The 16528-nt window shown below is 42.7% G+C and overlaps 5 protein-coding genes across 5 annotated transcripts in view; 3 read left to right on the plus strand and 2 right to left on the minus strand.

The window, feature by feature from the left end:
- The window catches only part of LOC141909341 (uncharacterized), an 11863-nt gene extending 7068 nt beyond the window's left edge, over positions 1–4795 (plus strand). Inside the window, exons 16-22 of the mRNA XM_074799757.1 lie at positions 174–3054; positions 3125–3202; positions 3322–3479; positions 3647–3781; positions 4148–4346; positions 4435–4536; positions 4620–4795. Of these exons, the coding sequence (XP_074655858.1) occupies positions 174–3054; positions 3125–3202; positions 3322–3479; positions 3647–3781; positions 4148–4346; positions 4435–4536; positions 4620–4653 (3587 nt within the window). The 3' untranslated portion in view covers positions 4654–4795. The remainder of the gene's footprint in view (positions 1–173; positions 3055–3124; positions 3203–3321; positions 3480–3646; positions 3782–4147; positions 4347–4434; positions 4537–4619) is intronic.
- Positions 1–10811, minus strand: part of LOC141908222 (uncharacterized) — a 24135-nt gene extending 13324 nt beyond the window's left edge. The window contains exon 1 of the mRNA XM_074798155.1: positions 10802–10811. The gene's annotated coding sequence lies outside the window, so the exon portion shown is untranslated. The remainder of the gene's footprint in view (positions 1–10801) is intronic.
- On the minus strand, positions 4828–8568 carry LOC141909343 (protein FAM78B-like). The gene is made up of 3 exons (XM_074799758.1): positions 8155–8568; positions 6546–6659; positions 4828–6057 (listed from the first exon to the last, which is right to left on the minus strand). Exons 1-3 carry the CDS (start codon positions 8445–8447, stop codon positions 5418–5420), a joined length of 1047 nt encoding a protein of 348 aa, XP_074655859.1. The 5' UTR covers positions 8448–8568; the 3' UTR covers positions 4828–5417.
- LOC141908754 (polyisoprenoid diphosphate/phosphate phosphohydrolase PLPP6-like) lies at positions 8767–10495 on the plus strand. Its single transcript, XM_074798936.1, has 2 exons — positions 8767–9163; positions 9493–10495. Exons 1-2 carry the CDS (start codon positions 8833–8835, stop codon positions 9870–9872), a joined length of 711 nt encoding a protein of 236 aa, XP_074655037.1. The 5' UTR covers positions 8767–8832; the 3' UTR covers positions 9873–10495.
- Positions 10683–16528, plus strand: part of LOC141908396 (uncharacterized) — a 21708-nt gene continuing 15862 nt past the window's right edge. Inside the window, exon 1 of the mRNA XM_074798437.1 lies at positions 10683–11138. Within this exon, the coding sequence (XP_074654538.1) occupies positions 10721–11138 (418 nt within the window). The 5' untranslated portion in view covers positions 10683–10720. The remainder of the gene's footprint in view (positions 11139–16528) is intronic.

Genomic DNA, 16528 nt, shown 5'->3' on the forward strand with positions numbered 1-16528 from the left:
GGCATGTGAGGGTTATCTGTCTGTCTGCCATGACAAGTGAGGGTCGTCTGTCTGCCCTGGCAGGTGAGGGTTATCTGTCTGTCTGCCCTGGCAGGTGAGGGTCATCTGTCTGTCTGCCCTGGCAGGTGGGGGTCATCTCTGTGGCTGATTATTTGATGTTTTATTTTTTTCAGCTAATTTATCGATGTCTAAAATAGCGACGGCTGAGACTCTACGAGAGAGGTTACTGAACAGTAGTGAGGCCGATGAGGACCTCACTGATTCCGAGGTTCAAGATATCAGTTCATTCTCTAGCGTGAACCTATCGGCCTCGACCCCTGCCAAACCATCGGTTACCAGCGCCGCTATTAAACCGGGATTAAAACCTATTCCTGAATCAGAGCGTAACAAGAATGTTATCGTCGAGGATATTAGTTCAATTATTGGGAAACCAGCGGCAGCGGAGAATAACAGGAAAATACCTGCGAAATCTGATCAGAGAAATGTTATAGTTCAGGATATCAGTTCTATCATCACTCCACCTGACTCCAGATCAACTCCAACTGCCGTTACCCAGCAACCTAAACCGGTCATTTCATTGTTCGGCACAGCGCCGCCTGGTGGTGGCGTCGGGCAAACTAAATTCAGTTCGCAGAAAACATTGTTCGGAGGCGATTCGATCGTACAGAAAGAGAAAATACCGCTACCACGAGTAGAAGATATAACACCACCTTCAACACCATCAATCACTCATAATAAACCATCGTTTGTTAAATCAATACTCGGAGCCACCCAACCTTCCTCCAACTCCTCCGGCTCAGCCTTGAAATCAACACTCGGAGCTACCCAACCTTCCAACTCAGCTATGAGTTCGACATTCGGAGCCACCCAACCCCCGTCAAGCTTCGCTGTGAAATTACCACCCGGAGCCGCCCAGCCCTTCTCCGGCGGCTCCACAACGACCTCGTCTAGTTTTACGTTTACCCCGGTGTCGTTTGCGTCTGGAAATACGTCTGCTTCGAGTAAAACTAAATCTCAATCATCGGTTTCAAGTTTCTCCATCGTTCAACCGACTGCTTCTAAACCTGTAGCTTCAACTGTATTGCAACCAACACCATCGAAACCTGTCACACCGGGCCTGACGAAACCATCGGCTACTGTCCCCGTTTCTGGAAGTTTGTTTGTTGCCCCTGATTCTACGAGCAGCGGTGCTGGTTTAAAACTAGGTCATACTAGTAGCACGGCTTTCAACTTCGGGCAACAGAAATCAATGACAACAGCTACAAAATTCACGCCACCCGCAACAACTGAATCGGTTAGTTCTCAATCCGGATTCAAATTTGGACAGAGTTCCTCGTCTGATTCAACGACAAAAACTGATAAAGTTGGTTTTGATTTTACTTCCGGGTCACAATTTGTATTTGGTGAAACTCCCTCCCAGCCAGACACTAAATCCACTGGATTCAGTTTCACTCCAGCTCCATCAGCGCCACCTAGTGGCTTACTTGGTGATAAACCTAGTAATACATTGTTTGGACAGAAATCCAGTGCACCGTCCACTGATTCAACTACTACAGTGCCCTCTACTGGTGAGTCTGTAAAACCATCTACTACTGCATCATCAACATCAGCCCCTACAGGATTGCTTGGCACCACTGCACCGAGTATAACAGCCCCATCTACTGGATTGTTTGGCACCGCTGCAGCCAGCTCGTCAGATGGCACCACTGCAGCCAGCTCGTCAGCGCCCTCTACTGGATTGTTTGGCACCACTGCAGCCAGCTCGTTAGCGCCCTCTACTGGATTGTTTGGGGCTACTGCAGCTAGCTCATCAGCCCCATCTACTGGATTGTTTGGCACCACTGCAGCAAGTTCTACGGCACCATCTACTGGATTGTTTGGTACTACTACAGCGAGTACTACAGCTCCATCTGCTGGGTTGTTCGGTGCTACTGCCAGCTCGGCAGCACCATCTACTGGATTGTTTGGTACTACTACAGCGAGTACTACAGCTCCCTCTGCTGGGTTGTTCGGTGCTACTACAGCCAGCTCGGCAGCACCATCTACTGGATTGTTTGGTACTACTACGGCGAGTACTACAGCTCCCTCTGCTGGGTTGTTCGGTGCTACTACAGCCAGCTCGGCAGCGCCATCTACTGGATTGTTTGGTACTACTACTGCCAGCTCATCAGCCCCATCTACTGGATTGTTCGGTGCTACTGCTACGAGTTCATCAGCGCCATCTACTGGATTGTTCAGCGCTACTACAGCGAGTACTACAGCTCCCTCTACTGGGTTGTTCGGTGCTACTACAGCCAGCTCAGCAGCGCCATCTACTGGATTGTTTGGGGCTTCTACAGCCAGCTCGGCAGCACCATCTACTGGGTTGTTTGGCACTACTACAGCTAACACACCAGCCCCATCTGGTGGATTGTTTGGCCAGACTACAGCCAGCTCACAAGCACCATCTACTGGGTTGTTTGGCTCTACTGCCAGCTCATCAGCTCCCTCTACTGGTCTGTTTGGTACCGCTGCAGCCAGCACTGCAGCTCCCTCAACTGGTCTTTTTGGTACCGCTGCAGCCAGCACTGCAGCTCCCTCTACTGGGCTTTTTGGTACCGCCGCAGCCAGCACTGCAGCTCCCTCTACTGGTCTTTTTGGTACCGCCGCAGCCAGCACTGCAGCTCCCTCTACTGGTCTTTTTGGTAGTGCTGCAGCCAACACTGCAGCTCCCTCTACCGGTCTTTTTGGTCAGAGCTCCACATCTGCTCCTGGTGTATTCGGACAGACAGGTGGTTCATCCTCTCCCAGTTTATTCGGTAAAACCTCTTCCTCAGCGCCCTCTACTGGATTGTTTGGTCAAGCTCCTGTATTTGGACAACCTGCGTCTAATACTGGCAGTTTATTCGGACAGTCATCTGGTGCAGCTACGAGTGTATTTGGGGGTTCAGCTGCATCTACTACAGCGACCAGTTTCAATCAGAATTCTACATCTACTGGTGGTGGTTTATTTGGTGCTGCTCCATCACAACAGAATAATAGTTTTGGGCGACCGGCGACGTTTGGACAAACAGGGTACGACTACATCTCACATTAAACTCATCTAAACTAATTCATTATTCAACGGTTATATATTTTATTGTAGCTCCTCAAATTCTGCGGCTGCTGCATCGAACCCGGTGTTTGGAACATCAACATTTGGTCAATCTCAACCACAACAAAGGTATTTATCTTCTACTTATCCGACTATTGACTTCATGATTCAAACAATGTGGTGCAATTTGCTGTCTGTCTGTAAATAATTGTCCATATACTCATTTAATGTATTTTGTTAAATTGTAGCTCGGTGTTTGGAGGAGGTGATTCTAGTAGTAATTCTGGAGGATTGTTCGGAGGTAATGGAGGTGGTGTATTTGGACTGGGAGGTCTTCCGAGCGCGGAGAATGCTAATAAAAATGTGTTCGGTCAACCTACTCAATTTCAACAGACTTCCAGTAACGGTATGAAGCATAGCAATAATCTGAGATATCAAAAGCAATAATTTGAGATATTGATGGCACTGATTTGAGATATCGATGGCAATGATTTGAGATATTGATAGCAATAATTTGAGATATTGATAGCAATAATTTGAGAAATTTATATCAATTTGCTTTGTATTTTTTAGCATCATTATTTGGAAGTGGTGCGGCCAATCCGGTCGCCAGTCCGGTGTCTTCTCCGCAAGGTAGCTTTACTCAAGGCAGATCAAATATCGCTCAACAAGGATTTGGATTATCTAATAAACCCGCTGCAGCTTCTGGTAAGAATGTGATATTTAATTGTCATCTCAGGTTTTGAATGAATTCAGTAACACATTTCTGGTTGGGTATTTAATAATAGACAATGATATTTCAAAGTTTATCTATCTAATAGTTTTAAGATTGTTAGTTATGATCTCTGAAGATAAGATTCAGGTGAATCTCGAAACTGTCAGGATCCAGTTCCACAGTCGTGAGTTAGAGTTAAAATTTGTTCATTCTCCATGAGTAAACTCTGAGTCAAATCTTAACTCACGACTGTGGAACTAAGTCCAGATCTTTTAAATATCATCCATTGTGGGATTATTTATTACTGTTGGTCACTGAGAATAAATCAAAAAATGAAGAAGTTGTTGTTTTATATTTAGGTGGTTTTGGAGCTGCTCCTGTATTCGGAAGCCCGGTTGCGTTCGGAACACCTCCTTCATTCGGAGGAGCAGCTTCGCCCTCTGGTGGTGTATTTGGTAGTAGTTCTGCAACGTTTGGAGCCATGTCATCACCGAGTTCTGGAGTATTTGGAGGAGGTGGTGCATCTGGAGGAGTTGGAGCAGGAGGAGGATTTGCTTCGTAAGTCTAACATAGTTTCTATGGAGCTATTGTTATTTCTTTGATGTTTGTCGATATTGAAGATGTTTGTCAATATTTGTGTTTTTAGTTTAGCTCAATCTGGTGGACCTTCATTTGGTAATTTGGCGCAGCAAGCTGGCGCTGGAAGTGGTTTCGGTGGTTCGACGTTTGGTGGCGCTGCGTCTACACCGTGAGTTATCATCCACCGAACACCCAGAGTTCGTCTAGTAAAATATTCACGATCCTAAACGAAATTATTTTCTTATTTTTCAGACCGTCTTCGTCATTCAGTTCCTATCGTTCTTAATCCACGTGACGCCCCCTGGTGTGTGTATATAGAATCGTTTACAAATCGTTGAATTTGAATATCGAATATTGTTCAATTAACGCCATCTGGTGTGCGAAAATGGAATTTTTCCCTGATGTCAATAGAATGTTCACGTATTTGAGAATGAATGATGAATCGTTTTATCATAATTTTCGGATTTTGAGTTTGATTCTGAGCCGAGTGTGATTCGGTATTTATTTACATAATTTCATAAAGACAGTTACATAAAATACATAGAGAATAAAATACTAAATGCCAGAGGAGCAGGAGGAGCAGGAGGAGGAACCAGAGCAGGAACAGGAGGAGGTGTTTACAATCTAGTGTTTAACGCATGTATAACAAGTCATGATCTCTATATTTGAAAGACTAACTAAAAACAATCACAGCATATTGATAATCATTACGCAATTGAGACCTTGTGAGGAGCAGGAGTCATTATCATATAGAGGAGGAGGAGCCACAGGAGCAGAAGATGTGCAATAATTCAGAGACCAGGAGCTCGTTTCATCAAACTATCTGTTAAAGTGAAGAACATCTAATCAAGACTATAGGTGTCTGAATCTGGCTCCTGAACGCTTAGTTAAACATACGATCAAGGAGTCGGAGTCGTCATAGCAACAGAAGGGATGTTTGAGAATAAGTAAATATCTAGAGGGCGCTTGATTGAAAAGTTCATAATTTTTCAATATCGGTGGCAGTTATAACGGTTAAAGATTTGAATTTAAAACTATGGTCTACGGAAATCAAAGAGACCTCTCGTTGTTGATCTCCATCGGTTCAACATCAGAATACGGGTAACAATCGCTGTAAGAATGATCCACTTCTAAATTATCTTTTTTCATTTTCGATTTAATATCGGGTGCGATGACTATTTTCGGTTTTCCTGAGAACGGTCTCCAGACTAAAACCTGCGCGGCGTTCGCGTGTGTCTCTGGTTGTTTCACATTACGCGGAATGTCTTTATTCTCGTTCTGTATCAGACTCTCTCTAGTCATCGATTCGCGGTATAAAAATGCTCGTTCTCCTAATTTCTTAGTCGGGTTCACGTGGATCTCTAAATTCGCTCGCCATTTTATCGTTTTCAACACGTGAAATTGTCCGTTTTTTAGATCTTTAGCCACGAGCCATGTGTAGAATTTCTGGTCTCGTTTCACGTGCGTCAGCGCCGGGGCCGTTTCCATATTTTTGGACGGAACCACCCACGTGACTTGTGGACAGAAATTATCGTGCATGGATACTTTTATCGTCTGTTGATCGGACGAAGGTCCTTTTACGTGCGCTAGCTGGTCACGTGACGAGCCGTACCACGGATACAGTTTGCCATCCGAATCACTGATCATTTTGTATTGTCCAGTTTCTACTTCACGGAATTCCCAACTTGTGCTGAAATTAATTTAGAGGATTTTTAGACGGATTTTACTCCAACTGGGCCCCTACAACTGCCTCAGACTATCACGTGCCCCACCTGACAATTTACCAAAATGTCATAACAGCAATACAGTGACAACGACTTATCCGTGCACCGACTGTCCCGGTATTCACGTGGTATCCCGTAGAACAGAAAATTCGTACCAAACTCAGTCGATTTAATGAATCACGTGTATGAGAATTATATTTAATGTCTTTCTTTCTTTAGATGATTATTATTTGTCACGTGATATAGAATTCAGAACCCTGGGATCCCACAGCAGTCAAACTGCTTCTTATCAGAGCTTATCGTGAGTCAGTTTATCGTAAATTTTGATTGTGGAATAAAATGTGGACTTTGCGACCGATTCCACGGTTTACCAAACAGGCTGCCCGACTACCCGAATTACAAATTCATTAACAAACTGGACAGTTGTTTCCCCAAAAACAGACTTGCAACTTACTATCCAACGCTTCCGTATGTATTGATGAATTTCATGTTGGTACAAGCTTGTATCCAGCCTATATCCCAGTCTTCTCCTTCCGCTAATGGCGGTAACACCACTTCCGCTATTGCTCTGTAAGAATATGTACGTCATCGATATTTCATTGGTTCGGATTTCATATATTTATTTTTCAGAGAGAAATGTGCAAGAGAAAGCAACAGATCTTGGAAAATTAGGAAGTGTGGGGTCTAAAATAAATGGAATGTAATTCATCGGATAATTATGGAGGCTGATTCGGGCCATGATAGAAAAAGCAAATCCCACTCGTTGGAACTTTTTTTACAAACACTTAAAACGACTTTCAGGCGTTTGTTTGCTACCGTAGATAATGCGGCCACACCGAATGACACCGAGTGGGGTTCCACGTTCAAGGTTATAGAACAAATCTGCATCTGCAGCATGCAATTTCTCACAAAGAATCAGTGTCAAATTTGCAGCAGGTTTCAATGTTCTCTAGGGTTAAATCTCGATGGAAAACCAGAGTTCCTGAAACCACCCCCACCCCCCCCCCAAACTAATCCCTAGGTCCGCTCCGAAAGAAGCGGGACCTCCCGCTAATGGTGGTCGGGTGCTGTGTACAAGTCTACAGAAAACCTGTCACAAATGATTCATGTTGCCCTGTTTTATGTCTAATTGTATAATGAGACAGTCGTTCCATTGTATAAACACTGCTATAAATAAAAGCTTTTCAACCAGAATAGTGGAAATACGGCAGCGGGTTTTTACCAGACACAGCCAATCAGAATCTCACAAGCCGTTACTCGGCGCGTGAATGGGGTGAACTTGAAAGACAACTCGATTCTAACATAAAAAAACCCTGTAAGCACAAATGAATTCTTTTTCTTGTTAGAATGTTTAGAAGCGTGTCTTACTAAACTCAAACACAACAAACATAAAACTTTGCATTCAATATAACTTAAAAAGAACGTCGTTAGACAGAAATAAACGGCGGGGATTTCCTTGACGTGGCACGTAAAGAAATATTCATCCGTTTCAAGAAGTGAATTATGTAGTCTCGGGTTTATTGAAAATAATTAGAAATGGTGAACAATTCTTTCCTACTATAGAAATGGGAATTAAAAACCACCAATAAGAATATCGCTTTGTAAAGACAATCAATATAAAATATCAACCTCTGATCTTCTCAGATTTGTGTAAAAATGATTTGCAAAATATTCATGAACGGGATACATAAATACGAAAAGAAAATAAATGAATTTAATTTTTCATGAATCTGATCGTTTGATATTTTCTAGGTGAGTAAATACTCTCAAATCTAAGTACGTACTAATTCATTTCATCGTTTTCATTGAAAATTATAGAAAAAAAAAACATCAGATTTTTACAAAAGATTTACATAATAAACTTCTAATTATTTCAGTAAACTAATCTACAAGTATCACTTTCGGAGTTGATTCGTTTTAATTCCTTTTCACTTCCAAGGAAATCTCATTCAATGTTTAAATGTATAGGGTTTTTACAAGAAGTTGAATAAATTTCACACATTTAGATCATTATTGCAAAATGATTAAATAAATCTTAGAAAATATGAGAGATTTGAATCTACCTGAAATGAGGTGTATTATATTTTAATACGTTGATTGTCTCCTCTGTTTTGGTCGATCTTTTATCAATCGAAGCTTGAATGTTAACCACTGAAAATCCTTCCAAATTCTTCCCGAACTTCGGACGATGATCGAAATTAGAAATAGCTGTATTCAACAATTTCAAAGCTGGATTTATCGAATGTTTGCCGCCTTTCTTACAACTAGAACGTTCCGTAGATGTAGACGATCCAGCCGTACCACTACGCAATATTAAATTCGGTTTTTGGAGAACCATGGTGAGGGCACCTCCCATCACTCGCCCACCAAATCCTCGCGAAAATGGCTCCTTCACTAGATCATCATGTTTTCCAAGTAGCAACGATCTTCAATAGATTTAAAAGTTATCAGTGGTTTCGTTTTACTAAAGATTTCCTCGTACCGCTACCAGGAACAGAAACTCAGGAATCCCTCGTCTATTTCCGTCTTTGTTATTGTCACGTGAACGGTTTCCTAGTAGTATTCCCAGAAGCGGTTACTACGTCATAATGCATCGGAGCAGTCCGGCTGGTGAGCCGATCGGCTATGTCGCATTGCGTCGAACTACCCGACTCACTTCCTGTTTACTTCCGGGTTACAAATTTTGACAGCTGAATTATCAATTTTTTACGGATTTGTGGTAATTAATTGACTCAAATCGAATGGAGGGTCACCAGGAAAGCCGATACAGGTGCAAAGAACCGCCGAGGTTTAAAGAATTTTCATCTCGAGATGTTTCAGACTCGAGTAAAGTAGGCGGCGATGATGATGAGGAGACTACAGTTGAGAAGTTGATTCGGATTGACGTCGCGTTGACTGATAAATTAGCGGTTTGCGCCAGTAAAGATCGTCAACTCGGATATTTGAGACCAGTGATGAAATTATTAGAATTATCGTGTCACGGAATTCCGTGGATCGCAATCACTTTATTGTTAATGTGGAAATTAGAGAATAAAACAAGGACACAAGAAATACTGGTGAATCTGATGGCAGGTAATGATAGGTTTAATCCAGAGACCTTCTGGCTGGCAGTCTCCTTTTATGAATGAAGAATTGTAGGTATCCCAGGAGCCTATAGTTTTATGGGAATCAAGAATTCTGGACCTTTTTAGTTCTAAGTGTTAGTGTTAACTCTCTCAGTTGGTATTTAATTTAGGTCAAATTTGAGTTTGAGTCAAAACTAAATCCAAGAACCAGTTTCACAGAAATCAGTATAGTTTGTAGAGTTAGAATTAGTTCATTTTACAATATTTTAAACTATAGATTTAAATCACTGTTTGTCATATGTGTCTCATCTCTCTGTGTTCTCTGTCTATTTTCAGGATTAATTTATGATCTGATTTTGGTCGGGATTTTGAAGACCGTTTTCCACCGTCGCCGCCCTGGTGTCAATAAAATGGACATGTTTGTGACTGTTTCTGTTGATAAATATTCGTTCCCGTCTGGGCACACGACTCGTGCTGCTATGTTACTACATTTCTTCCTGGAGAATGTCTCGCTCGGTGTCCTGTGTAGTGTTTTATTTATTATCTGGGCGCTATGTGTTAGTATATCACGTGTGTTACTAGGCAGACATCATACGTTTGATGTTATTTGTGGTTTTATAATTGGATTATTAGAATACGCAGTCATTTTCAGATATTGGTTGCCCCCGGTGATCTGTTATTCTGCTGTTGAATATATACAAACTATCAATCAATAAATAGTTCAGAGATTTCTGGTCTAATTTTCACAGTACTGAACCCAGTTCCACAGTTCTGGACCCAGTTCTACAGTTCTGGACCCAGTTCTACAGTTCTGGATCCAGTTCTACAGTTCTGGACCCAGTTCCACAGGTCAGGACCCAGTTCCACAGTTCAGGACCCACTTCTAAAGTTCAGGATCCAGTTCTACAGTTCAGGACCCAGTTCTACAGTTCAGGACCCAGTTCCACAGTTCAGGACCCAGTTCTATAGTTCAGGACCCAGTTCCACAGTTCAGGATCCAGTTCTACAGTGGACCTAGTTCCACAGTTTAGGTCGGGACCCAGTTCCACAAATTTGGATCCAGTTCCACAATTCTTGAGTTTGACTACAAAGTTAAATTGGTTTATTTAAATTGTTTTACCTTCGAGTCAAATTTACCCAGAAACTGGCTCCTGACAAAGTAATGTTGACCATTCCACAAAGCAGTCCCTGCTACATGTAGTTTACAAAATGCCCTGATCTTAATACAAATTGTTGAATACCAATAAAACCCGTGATTTTACTGTGTACATGTTTCATAAGAAAAAATGTTCTCTTTGTTTATTTTTCCAAATGTTGTGATAGAAAAATAGAAATAAAATTGTGAGAAATAGAATGCAGACTTAAATCGTGTTTTTGACGGTCGTTTCATTTCGCAACTAGGATCCTTGACCGCAGTCGACCAGTTCGCCATCTACCGGCAGTTAAAGACATGAACTGTACGCGGAGACTGCGACGATGTGAAGCATCATCTGTTCAGTAGTTAACTGTTAGTGATGGATGCCACACGTCACTGTCGTCTGCTCACCGGATTACTCCTCTAATCATGGAAATGATGGTTTTTCTGTTCCCGATCATTTTCACTTGTTCGAGTATTTTGGTTTCTATCGACGGACAACAAAATTACAACAATTCGTCAATTGTTGATGACGTCACGGTTCCAACTGTTGAAACTATTTCTATTGTTTCAAACAATTTAACGGCGACGACGTCAAACAGCGGAACAACAACAACAACAACAGCGCAACAATCATCGATAAACAACACTATAACAACAACAACAGCAGCGTCTAATTCGGGAGAAATAAACACAACAGATCAGACCGTGACGCCGGAAAATGAGAAGATTTCGTCAACGATTTTATTTATTGACGACGGTGACATTTCGAATACAACCGAATCATCTACAATAACATCAGCATCGACGCCGAGAGGTTTTACTGTAACTTCACGTCCTAGTACAGGTAAATCAAAAACTAAAGAACGAATCCTTTATTTGTTTGTGGTAGATCTAGTGTTAATTTGCGTTTTAGATGAAGCAATGCTGACAGTTAGCGTCATAACTACCATTCAAAACTAGAATGAGTAGACTCGAAATTTTACATTTAATTATCATCAGTTTCTTGAAGAAATTAAGTTAGGTGTTTTTCAGTGAAGACTAAGCGGGGGGAGGGGGACAAATATGTCAACTAAGACATGTTTCTAAGATGATATCCCAGGAAACGGAATAGTTTCACTGTTCTGTAACCCCCCCCCCCTGCAGTCCTTACTGTGATAATACGGAGATTGATCATTTATCTGAATTTTCTACCAAACACGGCGGACCGTGCGCACGGAGCGTTTGCGCCAAACGTTCGCTGAAAAGTGCTTCACAAATATTTACCACGCGACGCAGATGTCAAAATAAATGATGTTCCGGGTTGTAGTGAATGTTTTGATTTCTCTCTCCATCTCATCTGATCGTTTGTCTCTCATCCAGGGGCGGATTAACAGGGGAGCAGATCCCCTCCCCTCCCCTCCCCCCTATTGTGCGTCTAGATAACATTATTGCTTATGGTAATTTTGTTTTAGAATCAATCTAGATGCCCACAGTTTTTTCAGTCCCTCCTCCCCCCTCCGATTCGCTCTTCGCGTACAACAATGTATGTTCAGCTATATGGGTCTAGGAAGTTTTGCTCCCCCTCCCTGTCCCTCCCTCCCCCCTCTATTCTAAATTTCTGAATCCACTCCTACCATCGTCCGCCTCTCATAATCAGTAACTATACATTACAGCAATACAAATATATATTTTAGATATATTTTTAACGCTTTGAACTTTCCATCGAAAGCGCAACTAATTTCGTTGAATTCATCAATAACTAACTAACGCTGCTGCATCGTTTGAAGGTTTGAAGTTTAGCACATTAACTACAACTGAAGCGTGTGAGAGCGTAACAGACAGATTCGTCACCATAGTTACTGCAGCATTACGTAAAAACCGTCATAAACTATCAGATCACGTGATAGTCGAGTATACTATTTTTTGTGTTATTTTTACGATCGACGAAATCAACGATTTGATCCAGTTTTTCATTCAGTTTAATCACGAGCCTCGAACCTCACGAGCCTCAAACCTCACGAGCCTCAAACTTCACGAGCCTCGAACCTCACGAGCCTCGAACCTCACCTTCAAACGGACCATCCAGTGGTTGTAGTTTTTTTCAAAAAAATTTCTGCGTTAGATCTGGCCAAAATTAGTTGCAAAATTAGCCCTAACCCTGTCCCCTGTAAAGCAGCCTCTGCCCTAACCCTAACCCTAGCTCCGTCGTAACCCTAACCCTAGCTGGACTCGAACCTGTAGCCTCCAGCATGCTAGTCGAGCATGCTAACCACTAGACCACGGATTTCTGGTGAGTGGTTCGGTTTGTAAGTTTGTCCGGTCAGTGTGGTGACCAGATGACCAGTCAGTTGTGACTCTGTTCACTAACAATACCCGCTAGATCTCTGATTGTATTCATCAGATCCAAAAGGATTTCATATCTGCATTTTTCACCACTGAATTGCCCGACCGATCCCTGTGTGTCTATGTCAGGACTATCCTGTGAACTATTTGTTTTATGTTATTGTAGATGAATAGATAATCGATCAGTCGTATAATCAGTATTGGATATCGATTATAAATCACTCAGATCAGCTGACAGATTACCGGCCTCATCGATTACCGATGATTCGATTATGCAAATTTACGCCCCAGATTTTTAATTGCATAGAAATATTTTTAAACTACCGTTAGTAATCGATACGCATGCGCGGCGCCGTGTTTCTGTGAAATCGACAGGTTTCTAAAAAACTGATGCTGGTTGTATTCGATCGAACAGACACACGTATCGTGTGAGAGAGTGGTGTTTAATTCATCATTAATCACGCCTTTCAAATCACTGGAGTTGCTTCAGTTGCTTTTAATGAAATTTCCTCTGAACGCCGACTGAGTGTAGAGAGATGGCTCCACGTTTCCACTATTGGCGTCTCTTCTCCAGAACCGGTTGTTACTCAGGATAGGACCATACCCGTGAATGTGTGATACCTTACTGGAAACCTGACTGAGATTCAAAACTATCCTCATCATTCTACTCTTCTCTCTCCTCTCTCATCTCTCCTGTAGCTCTCTCTCTCTCCTCTCTCCTCTCTCCTCTCTCCTCTCTCCTGTAGCTCTCTCTCTCTCCTCTCTCCTCTCTCATCTCTCCTGTAGCTCTCTCTCTCTCTCTCTCTCTCTCTCTCTCTCTCTCTCCTCTCTCCTCTCTCCTGTAGCTCTCTCTCTCCTCCTTCCTCTCTCCCCTTTCCTCTCTCCTCTCTCTCTCTCCTCTCTCCTGTAGCTCTCTCTCTCTCCTCTCTCCCCTTTCCTCTCTCCTCTCTCCTGTAGCTCTCTCTCTCTCCTCTCTCCTCTCTCATCTCTCCTGTAGCTCTCTCTCTCTCTCTCTCTCTCTCTCCTCTCTCCTCTCTCCTGTAGCTCTCTCTCTCCTCCTTCCTCTCTCCCCTTTCCTCTCTCCTCTCTCTCTCTCCTCTCTCCTGTAGCTCTCTCTCTCTCCTCTCTCCCCTTTCCTCTCTCCTCTCTCCTCTCTCCTCTCTCCTCTCTCCTGTAGCTCTCTCTCTCCTCCTTCCTCTCTCCCCTTTCCTCTCTCCTCTCTCTCTCTCCTCTCTCCTGTAGCTCTCTCTCTCTCCTCTCTCCCCTTTCCTCTCTCCTCTCTCCTCTCTCCTCTCTCCTCTCTCCTGTAGCTCTCTCTCTCTCCTCTCTCCTCTCTCCTCTCTCCTCTCTCCTCTCTCCTCTCTCCTCTCTCCTCTCTCCCCTTTCCTCTCTCCTCTAGCTCTCTCTCTTGCTCTCTCCTCTCTGTCTCTCCCCTTACCTCTCTCTTTACTCCCCTGTCCTCTTCTCTCCTCTCTTCCCCTCTCGCTGTATCACTATCTCACCCTTCTTCCCTCTCTCCCCTCTCTCACCCCTCGCCCCCCCCCTCCCCAGCCACCCGCGGTCATTAAGCAGTAAACACAATATTTGGTCACTAGTCGCTCGTACAGTCTGCGCAGTAATTGATTACATCCAAACTATAAATCAGACTGTGACGTCACACCCAATACAATCTACCGTTAACACTGAAAATACAAATCACATTGATTCACACACGGGCCAAATTGGAAGGTAATCATTCAGAAAATTACTTCCATTACACGCTAACGCCCTCTTTATTCAATCAGTCGAATAAAGATGTCATTCCTAATCGTCAACCGGTCAATTGCAATGGGCTTTATGTAAATGAGAGCTGATTTTCGTACGCTGCGACCTCTATCGGTCGTACAATATATAATAGTTCATGTTTATCATGTCTTTTTTCACTATTGATATATTATATTGTTGGCTCTCGCTCGAAGTAAAAGATTTATGGAATTATTCTTTGTTGCGTGTTTTCTATGAATAAAATATCGGGTATAGAGTCGGATCCTGCGAGCGGCTGATACCAACTGCAACAAGATGATTTATTTTATGTCAAACTTCAGACAGCGACGCATTAAACATTGATGAATCTTAATCTTTTGTGAACACGAGATTTTGTGAACTTCTATTTGGATGCTGGAGCAGGTAACGCATGGCTTAGTCGACTTGCAGCCATCTTTGAAAGTAGATTTGTATCTAGAATCGGTCCGGAAAATAAGATAATTATAGTTTACCATGGGTGACTAGCGGCTATCTTGAAAATCCTCATATTTGGAAGTGCAGGAAACTGCTGGTAACTATCTGTATAATAAATTGCGGTCTTGCAGGAAACCTAATAGTGGAGTGGCAGACATCTTGAAAGTTTATTTTTAGCTTCTGTCGTGCAGCATAAATAAATGGTCGACTGGCGGCCATCTTTAAAGTGAACTTTTTTTCTAGGTGTAAAGGAAGTATAGAGAGTGATATATAGATGTATTTTATCGTCGCTACCGGTGCTGGTCGCTCTCTCGTTAGAATCATGTTCAGAATATAAATGGATTGATTTTGTCCGCAGTTTCTCCTAACAGCCGACAAATTACATGTATATATATGTCGCGCGTATGCAAAGGTTGTTAGTGAAGAAATAACGTTGTATAATTATAACTGAGTAAGAACAAGATACGCTGAAGACTAGTATGATAGTGTCAGTTCTAGTGTTACTCCTGCAGACTCTAATTACTGACTCATTTGCCCCTCCCTCCCTCTCTCACCTCCCCATACGACACATTCCGTGTGTCTGGTAGAATATGTACTGGAATTTTCTGAACATCTCCGCCTCTCTAATCAGCATTCTCGACGATGATATTTCATATTTCAAATCGATAATTTCCAATAATTTCTCTAAGCGACAAACGGCTAATAATATTGACGTTATTACGCAAACTGACCCAGGGTCGAGATATTATTAAAACTAATCGAGTCCTCAGTCAAGCTACTGACAATCTTACAGCAGCAACAGCAGCAGCAGCAGCAGCGCAGATAAAAGTGTGAATTTCTCGTTTGGATAATTGATTTGGTCTTCAGCAAACTTGATAGGATTGTTTTACAAGTTACAACCAACATGACAACTTTAGCACTTCCTCTCTCCTCTCTCCTCTCTCCTCTCTCCTCTCTCCTCTCTCCTCTCTCCTCTCTCCTCTCTCCTCTCTCCTCTCTCCGCTCTCCTCTCTCCTCTCTCCTCACTCCTCTCTCCTCTCTCCTCTCTCCTCTCTCCTCTCTCCTCTCTCCTCTCTCCTCTCTCCTCTCTCCTCTCTCCTCTCTCCTCCCCTGCTCATGTCTTCAGCAGCTGAAATTAGCTTGTACATGACGAGGTAACTCAGTGAATTACTGTTTATCTTGTGTGTCGCTTGCGGTTTGTGAAACGGTTTATAGTCGATTGCTCTCTGCGCAGACGACAAGAGAAGCTCAGATCAATGACTGACTCACTCCACACGCATCATCCACTTCACGCACTCCACGCAAACACGCAATCATCAACGTTTAATCCAATTTTGTTGCCGTGTATAATTTGAAATGTTGCTGCTAAGACTTTAGCCTTCGACCTCCTGCACCGCGTGGCGATACGAGATTGAGCATTCACTATCATATTCATCGGATCTGACTGTGAGCGGCGGTATGATTAGGCAGATTAGCTAAAAATGATCTCCATCTAGAGACCGAAAATTCACCCACCACGAGGACTTACAATAATACCGGGATTTGTTTTATGTGCATTGACAGCACAGTTCTAGTTAAGACCAAAACCAAGTCTTAGTCAATCTTAAGTTCGTGTCTGAATTAATCTCTGAATTAGTTTTATTTTCTAGGATAAAATTGGGCATATTTAGTCTTATGGGGCATATATAGTATTGT

The sequence above is a fragment of the Tubulanus polymorphus genome, chromosome 7 (genome assembly GCF_964204645.1).
Source record: "Tubulanus polymorphus chromosome 7, tnTubPoly1.2, whole genome shotgun sequence".
Taxonomy (NCBI): domain Eukaryota; kingdom Metazoa; phylum Nemertea; class Palaeonemertea; order Tubulaniformes; family Tubulanidae; genus Tubulanus; species Tubulanus polymorphus.